Source organism: Cebus imitator, unplaced genomic scaffold, assembly GCF_001604975.1.
Source record: "Cebus imitator isolate Cc_AM_T3 unplaced genomic scaffold, Cebus_imitator-1.0 Scaffold178, whole genome shotgun sequence".
In the NCBI taxonomy this organism is placed as follows: Eukaryota; Metazoa; Chordata; class Mammalia; order Primates; family Cebidae; genus Cebus; species Cebus imitator.
In genome coordinates, this window is record NW_016107493.1 from 2,770,274 (window position 1) to 2,782,944 (window position 12,671).

Sequence of the window (12,671 nt, forward strand, 5' to 3'; positions counted from 1 at the left end):
CAATGCAGTAGCCTACTCCTGCCTGCGTACTCTGAACAGTAGAAAACACCAGGCTGCTATTCACACCTCTGATCGGGGCACCCTTCTTTTATTAATCTAGTCAAATATAGTGTGGGCTTCCCTTATAAATTGGGAATAGCACATTGTTTGTTCATATACAACTTCAAAGAAAACTTCCAAGGCTTTTTTCTTAACAACTACTACAAAGCCAGGTCTCCTTTGTTCTTTGCTTAAGCAATGAATTATGTGTGCCTACTTAGAGGACTTTACATATGTTTATCCTTCTAAATTTTGTCTCTTTTGTCAAATTATTTTTCCTCTTAATCAAGACAGCTTTGCATTCTAAAATGTTTAAATTCAACATATTAGTGATATTAGACTTTTACTTATTTATCATTTGCACATTTGGGAATATTACTTTGTCATTGATAAAATGTTGACCAAGATAGGCCAAAGGTAGAGCCCTGTGACATTGTGCAAGGGAATTATTAACATCAGTATGTGAATTTGGTTAGTTTTTTTTTTAAAACTAGTTTGACAGTCTTTCATTTATGTTTACTTTCTTGTCCAAAAGCATAGAGTCAGGGAAAGACTTAGTCAAATGCCTTAGTAATGAAATCATTATTGGTCCACTTATTGCCACTCAGTAGAACCCCTATGATAAAGAGTAAGATTCATTAGAGTAATTTTTAGATTGCATTAATTTTTCTTTTGAAAAATTTCTTGAAAAAGCTATCTAAATCACCTAATTTTTAATGTATCTAAGAGAAAATAACTTCGTAAAATAAAATCAAACTTCACCTGTGATTTCAACTCATATAACTTGTGTGGTTCAAAGGAATTGCTATGTAATACATCATTCCATTCTCTTTACAGAATCATTGCTCTTAAAAAGGATTGGTGGAGTGACAGGAAATTACTCCTTAGGTGTCACTCCAACACATCATGATATTCTCATCTCCTGGGACAGAGGGTCGTCAGGCCGAGGCATGTCCAAGCAGCGTGCCAGACTGTGTAGATGGCTCCATGACAGTATCACTAACATGACCATGATGGAGAGAGTTCTGATGACATTGTGTCACTAATGGATGTGTTTTCACTAAGCTGAAAATTCTGTATTATTTGAAAAGAGGTTTATTTTTCCTCTCACGCAAATTCTTTGACTCTCATATTAATGTCAGATATCTGTCAAGTAACACATATGGCAGTTTCTGTACTGTATTTTATTGTACTCATTTACAAAATAGTTTTTTAAAAACATTTTCTCTGCCTTGGACTAGATAGAAAAAAAACTAGAAGAATAGTATTCTTAAGAAACACAAATCTATACTATATCAAGGAATAAATGATTGCTTCTTAAAAATACTAGTATTTGTTTCATACTTTATATTTTTCAAAGTACTATCATGCATTTTCTTTTTTGAAAAAATTCTAATTGTAAAAATAATACATACTCCTTGAATTTGGAAGCTACTGAAATGGATAAAAAATTAATTAAAAGTCAACTAAAATTCACTTCTCAGAGATTGTCACTGTTAGCATTTGGTGTTTCCCTTTCAGATGTGCATTTGTGTGAGGTTGTGAGTATGTGCACATGTGTATATTTATGTGTTTTAAATACACAGGACATTTGTACTGAAGAATCAGCATGACGTAATTGGTAAAGGGCTTTGGAATCAGGCACTTGGAGATTTCAGCCCTGGCTATATGACTTATGTAGTGACTATGAATTCCTTAAACTCTCTAAACCTTAGTTTCTACTTCTATAAAATGGGGATAATAATACTATATTCCTAGTAGGTTTATTGTAAAAATTAATAAGATGATGCAAATAAAGTACATAGCATGGTTCTTGGCCCATAGTGTGTGCTTGGCAAATGTGAACTATTTTTATTATACAGGTTTTTTTTTCTGCTTTCTTCACTTAAATTCTAGGGTAAAAATTTCCTTGTCATAAAACATTGTTTGAAAAATATCTAGAATAACTGCATAAATTTCATTACATGAATATACCTTACTGTTATTACCCTATGGGTAAACAATTTCCAATTCATTATGATCACAAAGAACACCACAGCTACCATCCTTTGCATTATGTTTTGTGAATAGACAACAGATTCAAAAGGAATTACTAATGGCATTTTATGGACAGGCAGAATAAAACTGCAATTCTTTAGTGTCTATTAGTGTGTTGGGTTACATGCTAGGTTCTTCACAACAAAATTCTCTTTTAACTTTCAGGACTCTTTTGAGGTGAGAGTCTGTTACACCCATTTTTCAGATGACAGAGCGCTGAGGGGAGATAAGTCGTTTGCTCGAGGTCACAGAGAGATAGTGGTGGTAGAGATGGTGTTTGAAGCCAGCATCGGATTTCAAAGCTTACACTTTTTCCATTCTGGCATGTAGTTCATACCTATCTTTTTGAGGCTGGCAGAATGAATAGTTAGCATTGTGTCTTCTACAAAATGTCACATGGTGCCACATGAAAGATAGGACACTTGGCTGGGACGCTTGACTTACTCAACATAGTACCTCTTGTGTGTGTGTGTGTGTGTGTGTGTGTGTGTGTGTGTGTGTGTGTGTGTGTTGTTATATGTTTTGGAATCAAGCCTCATTAAAATAAGGTGTTAACTAAAGGAAATGAAGCATTGGTATGATTACTTGATGAAAGGAAATCTTGAGGAAGAAACTATTTATTGAGTCATTAATATAAAACTCTTCTTTGTTTTAGTTGTAAGGACTAAGCCAGAATCACTCTCTCCTAGGAATCAGGGTATTTCACATAAGTCAGTTTAGGAATTGAGCAATAACAGCAGCCAAAGTAAATTGATGCTGTCAAAGGAATTATACGTTTCATTACTTGTATATCAGGGGCTGAATGGAAAAAAATACCTATTTAGAGCTGTAATAATTGCTATAGGTATAAGTATAGGTATATGAGAGACATAAAGTATACTAGGATAAGCCCCCAAAGAATTACTTGGTGAACTGACAAGTTGTCTTTAAAAAGTCAGCCATTTGGAACATTTCTCTTGGCAGCTCTCAAATCTGACTTGTAGCGTGTACTGTGGCAGCCAATTTTGTAGGAAAAATGCATAATTAATGTGAAGATCAAGGTACAGGTATTGCCAGTCAGTACGTAACACACAGCTTCTTAGAACAAAGGAACAATTGAAGTTGTCTTTTAATAGGGTAATCCTGGTTTGTCATTTTGTGGGTTTCAATTCTTAGTAAAAATAGGGGGGAAAATCCAACTTTAGGAGTAATGTTTCATATCTGAGAAGTACTTGGTTGTAGAGTTTATAACCAACTATTGTCTAATCAAGAAAGCTATGTTTGGTTTTTGAAATCTCAAATTTTTATAGCCTTTGAGCTCACATATCTTTGTTTTAGGATTATTCTGGTTTTCCTGTAGTCATTTTAGTTTTTGCAAGGAAGAAACAGTGTCACTCAGGGCCCCAGGGCCAAAAAGGTTTTGAATCTCGCCAGAACATGACCACCAACTTGGCCTGTTGGTACTAGCAAGTTAAATTTGAGCTTACTATGCAACTAGTGAATAGTTAGAACTGTGAACAGAGAATTAGGTATGGAATCTGCAGGTTGGATTTACAGCATGGCTCCATTGTGTGGTAGCTGTCTACTCCTGGGCAAACAGCTTTCCTATCCCTGAGCGTCCTCAGTTCTCAAATGGAGATAACGACTACTATATAGTCAGAGATCATTTGGAGGGTCAGCATTGGTTCACCCAAAAGTTTGCTTATGATTTGTTTCTAAGTTGTTAATTAATGGCTACAGGTCACCCCCCTCAAGGATGAGTCAATTTACAGTTTAAAATATTTACAAATGAAGCATGGAAATGTTTGAACGATATATGTAAAAATATACAACTCCTGGGACAAACCTCACCAGACCCTTCTAACTCTGCTTAAACTTTATCCAGTAATAATGGGACAGGCCCTTTTTCTGCCTTGGAAACCCCTGGTGCCTACCTTAGAGTCTCTCAAAATTTGGAAGCTCACACCCAGGACATGTTCCTCTAATGAGGGAGGGGGGCCTTTTGACTTCAATAGGTGGTTCTTTTGAACACAGTAAAGACCTTTATAGAAATAGGCATTTAGATCTATTATGTTGTTTTAAGATTAAAACAAAGCTGGTATTTGATGAATATTTTACCCTTCAAAAAGAAAGGCTCAGAGAAAAAGACTATAAGGTAGAAAAAATATTTTAGAAGATTGTATTATAGAAAATTATAGGCAACTCTTTGATTATTAAAGTAATCCCAGTGCTGGAGGGGGGAAAGAAAGGGAACGGGAATTTGGGAACTTTGACACTGGGTAGTGTCTGTGCAAGCTTTTCAGAGGTGTCTCTTGGTTCTTCCCCCCAGTGCTGGTGGTGTAGGGAAGGGCTCAGAAACTGCTTCTCGGTCTGACTGCAAGAGAGTAAATCCCAACCCTGGGTCTGCACTGACTCCCTTATCCTGGGCTGCTATGTTCTGATCTCCCTGGCTTTTATGGCCTCCCAGACAGCCATGTTGGGTCACCCTTTATCTTAGTCCCTTAGGAGGACAGGATTTTCTCACTGGCCGCCCTTGCTTGGTCTATACTACAGGACCTTGCAGGTGTTTCAGGCAATGAATGATTGAAATGTCTCTGGGGTTCCTGAGGGATGGGAGTGTGTGAGCTGGACATTTTAGACAAGATTCCATGACTGCTTAGCAGCAGGGAGCCCACCCAAGGCTTGCTGGTCTCAGGACTCTCTGAGCATGCCGGGTGGCGAGGGTCAACATTCTTGCTGTTCTCATTTGGAATCAATTTCTAAATTTTATTACTCCTTCAACACAGGAAACTATTCTGAATTTCCCTTCTTTGCTTTAGTACTAAAGCTTTCGTTGGACTCATCAGCTATTTCCTGAGTGTCTGCTCTGCACTAGGCACTGTGAGAAGAACAAAGGGGAATCAGGCCTTGAAAGGAAAGAATGTGCATGCCTTAGGTAAAAAACAAGATGTGTCTCCAGCGTTGAGAGAAGGGAGAGCTGAAGACTCAATGATTTTTTTGTGTGTTGTATTTTCTATACAGTAAATTGTACTACATAAAAATATATACTAATATCCACTTATGTAGCAAATTCCATCATAATGAGTCTGTGTTATCCAGCGACTTATGCAAGTATCAGTAGAACACAATTCCAATACAGCAGAAGAGTTTGGAGAGTCCTGTGGAGTGAGCTGAAATGGGATTTGACCTCTATATTAAGCTTTTCATGATTTTGATATTTTTCATTTCCATGTGTCAACAAATACCTGACTTGATATTAAAGCCAGTTAAATCAATATTTCTTGCTGTAGTCAAGGTATAGCAACATATATCCAAGGGCAATATCTCCCCAACAGCCATATTTTGTTGAGTATATATATTTTATCATAAACCTAACTGATTGAACTGCCTTCGGAGGAATAGGATGAAAACATCAACATAGCTACCATAAAAAGAGAAAAGCCAGAGAATCTATAATCTTGTACGTTACCCCTCATTTAAGCAATTCCATAATTTATTTTGCTTTCTTTAATCACAAGGAATGGCAACATGGAAAATATTTTTATTGTGATAGCTGTGGTTTCTTTCTCTATTCTCAAGTAGAGCTGCTTTAATCCTTCTTCCAAATCTTGTCCCAATCAGGGGATTTCTGAGCAGGTACATGTTAGCAAAGTAGCAGTTACAGGTGAACCTGAGAGTCTTGGAGCATAGGAATTTTTGTTTTTTAAGACAGAATCTCACTGTCTTACCCAGGCTAGAGTGCAGTGGTGCCATCTTGGCTCACTGCAACCTCCATCTCCCAGGTCTCAGGTTCAAGTAATCCTCCTGTCTCAGCCTCCTGAGTACTTGGGACTACAGGTATACACTGCCACGCTGGGCTAATTTTTGTATTTTTACAAAATATTTCACCATGTTGGTTAGGCTGGTCTCGAACTCCTGGCCTCAAGTGGTCTACCTGCCTCAGCCTCCCAAAGTACTGGGATTACAGGCATGAGACATCACCCCTGGCTGGAATGTAGGAATCTGATAATCAAATAATTGTAATGGGGAGCAGAGTGGAGTAGAAGCCTGTTTCTACTTACTCCTTCTCTGAACTTTTAACTGTTTGATGATTTCTGGAAGTTACCTATTCCAAACTCACAGTATTTCCATAAACAAATAGTCTGATGTATCACTTTATAAACACTAACATGTTTATTTACTGTGTGTTATCAGAAAAGCCTCCCTTACCTTCCGTGTGTTCTTTAACTAGGTGAGTACTTAACATTTGTTGGGCACCTGCTCTGTGCTAAGCACTTAAAATATCTCACCTCTCACAGACAAAATGATACTCAAGGCACATGTTATTGGTCCTATTTTCCAGATAAACGTGAGACTTAAGCTGCTAAGTAACTTATCAAAGGGTAACAAGGTAGAAAGAGTATAGTCTGAGGCTTGAACCCAAGTTTGTCTGATTCCAAAACCTTTTCCCATATTTTTAGTGATAGAGCCTTGCTTGTTGCCCAGGCTGGAGTGCAGTGGCTCTTTACAGATGCAATCATAGCATACAACAGCCTTAAATTCTGGGCAAAAGCAATCCTCCTGCCTCAGCCTCCCAGATAGCTGGAGCTACAAGTGCTTGCCACCATGCCCAACTCCTTTTCACTTTTTTAAGGCTGTTTTCCATAATATATTCTGAGATTGAAAAAAATATTTAAATTGTTAAAGTAGTACATACTCATTTTAGAAAGTTTAGAAAGCAGAGAAAAATATTAAAAAGAAGAAAAATTGCCCATAATCCTTCACTCTAGGGATTATCACTACTGAAATTTCAATTTTTTTCTTTCTAAGCTTAAGAAAGCTATTTATCCAAATGAGCATTGTTCCTCAAAGTTGTCCTCTTTGAGGCTTATGCATGTACTCCAACAATATTGCCATTGCATAAACTAATTGGGAATCCCTTTCAAGCCAGTCTAGGAACTAACTTTTTTATAGACTCTCATGCACAGGTTACTTTGATAGAAACATAGTAAAAGACAATATATCTGCTACCCCAAAACCTGTCAAAATAACGCATGATATGTTTGACCTTTTTTTTTTTTTTTTTTTTTTTTGAGACAGAGTCTGGCTCTGTCAGCCAGGCTGGAGTGCAGTGGTGCAATCTCGCCTCAGTGTAACCTGCAACCTCTTCGTCCCTGATTCAAGTGATTATCCTGCATCAGCCTCTCAAGTAACTGGGATTATAGGTATGCGCCGCCATGCCCGGCTAATTTTTGTATTTATTTAGTTTTTTTTAGTAGAGACCAGGTTTTACCATGTTGGCCAGGCTGGTCATAAACTCCTGACCTCAGGTGATCCACCCTCCTTGGCCTCCCAAAGTGCTGGGAAACATGCATGAGCCACCATGCCCGGCCGTGTTTGACCATCCTGTACCTTCTAAAATCCTTTGCTGCAAATATTTGGCCATCCTATTAAAAATGCCATCATTGAGCTGGGCATGGTGGCTTACACCTAAAATTCCAGCACTTTGGGAGGCCAAGGCGGGCAGATCATTTCAGGTCAGGAGTTTGAGACAAGCCTGGCCAACTTAGTGAAACCCCGTCTCTACTAAAAATACAAAAATTTGCTGGGTGTGGTGGTGCGTGCCTGTAATCCCAGCTACTCAGGAGGCTGAGGCAGGAGAATCACTTGAACCTGGGAGGCAGAGGTTGCAATGAGCCAAGATCACACCACTGTACTACAGCCTAGGTGACAGAGTGAGACTCCATCTCAAAAAAAAAAAAGTTATCATTGCCCTCTCTGAGTCATAAATATCTTGTTCTGACTTCTATTGTAGTAGAAGATGGAATTTACCAAAATGCTGCTTCTTTCCATGTCAAAGATTGATGGATATTTTGGGGAATGTTTAAAAGTCTTTATTAAAAATTTAATCCATAAATGTTTAATATCTTATTTGACAACTCATGTTATTTATTACTTTGTCAACACAACAATCTTTACCTTTTGTGGGTCATAAAGAAAATTAGAAAATTGTTTTTGTCAAAAGTGTGAAAAGAATATTTTAAAATCAATCTCTTTTTAATGTAAGTATTACACTCACTAAATTGTTCCCCTCCAAGGAGTTTTTGTGAAAGCAAAAGTATCTAGGTGAGATGAACTGATCTTTAAATAAGGTCAGTTGCTTTTGTGTAGAAGTAAATGTTTCCCATAGAAGCAGGCACATGCACACACACACACAAGACTGCTATCAAAATAGCCATTGATATACTTTATTAAAGTCAAGAAAGTCAGTTAATTAAGTACCAGCTGAGTTCTTGTCACTTCGGTGTGTTGCATACAACACTACTAACTTTTAGAAAACAACTCTAACTTCCAGCCAGGCATCCCATTGTTTGTCTTGTTTCTGCCTTATTTTTCACAGACATTCTTACCCTCCCCATCTGCTTAGCATGGTACCCCACCCTTTCCCAGACTACTAGGCACCTGGGGACGTGGATCCTGGATTTTAGAGTGGTACACATTGGGGCAAACCCACTGTGTGCAGTTGTCCTCAGGGCTACATTCTTGCCTTGTCTTCTTGTTGCCAAGATCTCATAGGATGAGAATTCACCATGCTTATGGAGATCATTACAAAGTGTAGGCTGTGTTCTGTGTTATATCTTTGGCACTATACATGGTGTTTAACATTGTGTTCAGTCAATGTTTGTTGGCTAAATGAAGGGTTATTTTTTCAAAACCGGACTGGTAGGGAGAAAAAGTTAGTCCAAAAGAAAGTCACAGTTTTAAAATAGAATCTCAGGGCTTAAAGCCTTTAGGTCAGTACTCTCATTTAAAGATGAAGCCCAGAGAGGTCAGCTGGCTTGGAGAAGGTCACCCAGAGAGTTGGTGCCAGAGCCAGGAACAGCATCTGGTGTCCTGAGACCCCTATCCCCTTCTTTGCAGCACCTCCCTCGTGGTTGTTCTTCAGTCATTTTGTAGAGGTCAATCTTCTGAGTCTCGTAGGACCAGTTAGCAGAGCCTTTGAATCCCCACACAGTGCTCAGCAGAGCATTAGAGACATAGGCATTCTTAAGAAACACATGCACTGATGAGTGGGCGAGTGAGTGAGTGATTGGTTGACTTATAACCTTGGCACTCACCTTTCTGCCTAAGTGGTTACTGGTTGACTAGTGAGTTCTTTGGGATTGTGTGTACTTTATAGGGTGTCTTTTGGAGAGGAGAAATTATAGGAAGAAGAAGAAGAATAGCCAATATTAAATTGGACAAGATATTTTAGTGAATAGCCCAGGCTCTGGGACTTGATTGCCACAGTTATATTTTCATAAGACAGGTGTTTTGATCTCTGGTGCCTCATTTTCTAATACCTGTAAAGTGCCAGTGATACCAGGGCCCACCTCAGAGTATTGAAGGGTTAGCCTATGTGAAGTCCTAGAACAATGCTAGATACTTCCTAAGCTGGCAATAAATGTTGGCTATTGTTGGTGTTATTAAAATATCACTATAATATGCTAGGCAGTATGCTAAATGCATTGCATACGTTATATAGCATCAAGTCAACAACTTTGTGAGAAAGGTACTATTATTATCCCCATCTTACAGCTGAATAAACTGAGGCACAGAGAGGTTACTCTCCCTGTTCAGAGTTACAGAGCTGTTAAGTCATGGGTGAGTACAAATTCTCTGTCTGCCTGATTCGAGATCCTGTGCTTGGATTTTGAATATGATGGGAAATGGGTGATGTGGCTACTAATTTGAGACCTGCCTGAATTCCCAAATTTCCATTTTTCCTAGAGCACTTCAGAACCCAGGCTGCTTTCAGGAACATTTCTGTGGACTCCCAGGTGAGTAGAGATGGTCCTTCCCTCTCTATGACCTCCTCCTGCTGCCATGGCCAGCTGTCCCTACACCTGCAGCGGACTCCTGGGAGCCTTGTGGTAGCCTTTAGCAGCCTTAGCTGCCTCTCAGGGCTCAACACCAGAGTTCTCTTTTAGAGTGTGTTGACTGAAGTTACTCCTGATAGGGCAGTGGGGTCTGGTGGATGTGAGTCAGTCCTACGCCACCCACATACCCCTTCCCTGCTTGCCTTGCCACATCTATGGATATGTTTAGATTAGTTTCATGCATATGAAATATTTTGAAGTACCAAAAAAAAAAAAATAGGACTTTTACAGACATTCTTGTGATTTAAAAAAGAATTATGGCTTAGAGTGGTGGACTCTGAAGACAGACTGCCTGGCTTTCCCTCCTCACACTGATGGTCGCTTTTGCTCTTATTGTCATTCTTGTTGAAGAACGTGCTCCTGTGATTACAGAAGCCTGACTTGGAATTGGCGGTGTTCAGTCAGCATTGACTAGGAGTTGGACGCAGACTCCTGAGCCAGACAGCCTGGCTCTGCATTCTGCCTCTGCTGCCTAATAATTGTGCAGTCTTCGCATGTGACTTACTTCTCTGAGCCTCAGTTCCCCCTTGGAATAATTATAACCATCTTACAGAATTGTCGAGATGTTTTTAAGCTCATGTATGCAAGGCAAACTTACACAAAATTGACATTCAGTAAAACGGTAACTGTTATTGATATCAGTATTAGTATTTGAACAGGTGTATCAAAAGTATTTGCTGAACAGAAAGCATGTTGGTTTAGGTCCATACTTTCCCTGAAAGTATTTTTATTATTATCATTTTTTTATTTTTCCCTTCAGTGGTCTTGTTTAAATTAATTTACTTAACAAGCCATATATTCCTTGTGGAAAGATCATCCTTGGTCCAGACCCTGTCAAATAATCATAAATTCCAAATCAAGATAGTCCAAATTAATGAGGTCTTATTGCCTCCTGGATTTTTCCACTAATGTTTAATGTAAACTTGATTTTTTCCCATAAATGCAAAACTTTAGTGGTAAGTAAACTTTAGTGTAACCTTTTGAAAAGAGCCATAAACATTGGTGGGAGTCGGTTGTTTTCCATGAATGGAATAGAATATTTTACTTCCTCATATTTGAATCACAGTGAAAGCATTTTCTAGTTGTTCAAAGAGAATTAGTATAGAAACAACTGGTTGATTTTCTGTCTCTCTGTCTCCATACACATATGTGCATGCACAGGGGCACTGCTTAGTTTTCCTTTGGTTAGGCAGCTGAAGAGTTGCTATGTAATTCCTGGCAGCCATCAGACAAGCAAGGGCACGATCAATTCATGTTTTCTTGAAACGTATACCAAACAAATAAAAACTCTGATTATTCTGCTAAAGGCAACAGCTTGATGGAAAGATGTACCAATTGAAAACAATTCTGATCATATTTTTGTCAGGAGAATGAGATGCCTCCAGCTGTCTGTCACTAATCATATTAGAGGTGGAAAGCAGGAATGTTTTACCCTGGGAAAGATTGCTCTAATCATGTGTTGGAACATTACTTGTATGGGCTGCTTATCCCAGAACAGTGACATTAGACATTCCTTCTGTAACTGGTCTTGCCAGTTGGTAGTAGTCTAAACCATATGCCACATGAGCACACTTTAGGAATTTTCTAATTACAGCTCAAAGGCTTTACTTTTATCTTTTTATGCTTGTACTGCAGACATCACTGATTGAAAATGATTTCTCCCTCAGCATAATCCTATTGCCAGCAGTTATGAAAGACTATTGGAAGGTGGTAAATGAAGCCCATGATAACTGAAGAGGTGTCCGAACTCAATTAGGAAGAGGCCTATCCCATGTGGACACATAAGCCATATAAATCCATTTTAATTGTGAGCTGTGATACTTATCTGGTCATGTTTATTTTGGATGCAAGTGCCAAAGCGGGATTTAGACCAGAATTCCAGATCTTCAAGTTCTAATGACTAATTTGGGTATCCACTGAATCCCTTAATTCATTTCTTAATTTGTTCTCCTAGAATTAGAGAGTTGCTTGGTTACAATCATTTTCACAAATTTCCCATAGATCAAAATAAATGTACACAGATGTTTTTCCCCCTAGGATTCACATTTTGCCCTGATCTTAACTATTATTATTGTTATCAAGATAAGACAATAACAACAAAACCAACATTTTGCAAGGTAGTATAAGGAATAGACCGAGGAATGATTTTGAGTTCCAACTGAGCTACTTCCAGCAGTGAGACCTTGACCAAGTTATACCCCATCTCTGTGCCTCAGTTTCTACTTGTAAAATGGGACAAATGAGAGTATTCACCTCATCGGGTTGTTTTGATGACTAAACAAGCCCATAGCCCATATATGTAAAGTATATGTAGGCTGGTATGTGGAAAGTCCTGGCAAAATAAAAAATCTTAGTTATTATGTAGTTCTTGGTAAGACAATGGGAGACCAGAGGCAGATTTTGCTGGTACCATAGTACTGTCACCTGAGTATGTCCCATTTCTACAGTCCACTTGGAGAACACTTACAATGGTAATGACAACACTGGAGACTCTGAATTTGGAGTTAATCTATATTATTTGTACTTGTACTCCTTAGTTTGGCTACAGAAATAACATTTGTTGGCTTTCCAGGCTCAATCAGTGTTAACTTGGAACCCTTTTGGTGCAAAATTCCTTTAAAATTTGAACATTTTGTTTTCTCAGTATGTACAATATTAGCCCTCATTAAGAGGAAAAATTTGATTACAATATGTAACGTGTGTGTGTGTGTGTGTGTG

General features: G+C 38.5%; 1 protein-coding gene across 7 annotated transcripts in view; it reads left to right on the forward strand.

The window, feature by feature from the left end:
• The window catches only part of SPATS2L (spermatogenesis associated serine rich 2 like), a 168,201-nt gene that overhangs the window by 13,670 nt on the left and 141,860 nt on the right, over window positions 1–12,671 (forward strand). For all 7 annotated transcript variants that reach the window (XM_017545196.2, XM_017545195.1, XM_037744529.1 and 4 more), the window contains exon 2: window positions 9,805–9,854. Coding sequence is in view for 2 of the 7 variants with exons in the window: in XM_017545192.2 (XP_017400681.1) it covers window positions 9,805–9,854 (50 nt within the window). In the remaining 5 variants the exon portion in view is untranslated. The remainder of the gene's footprint in view (window positions 1–9,804; window positions 9,855–12,671) is intronic.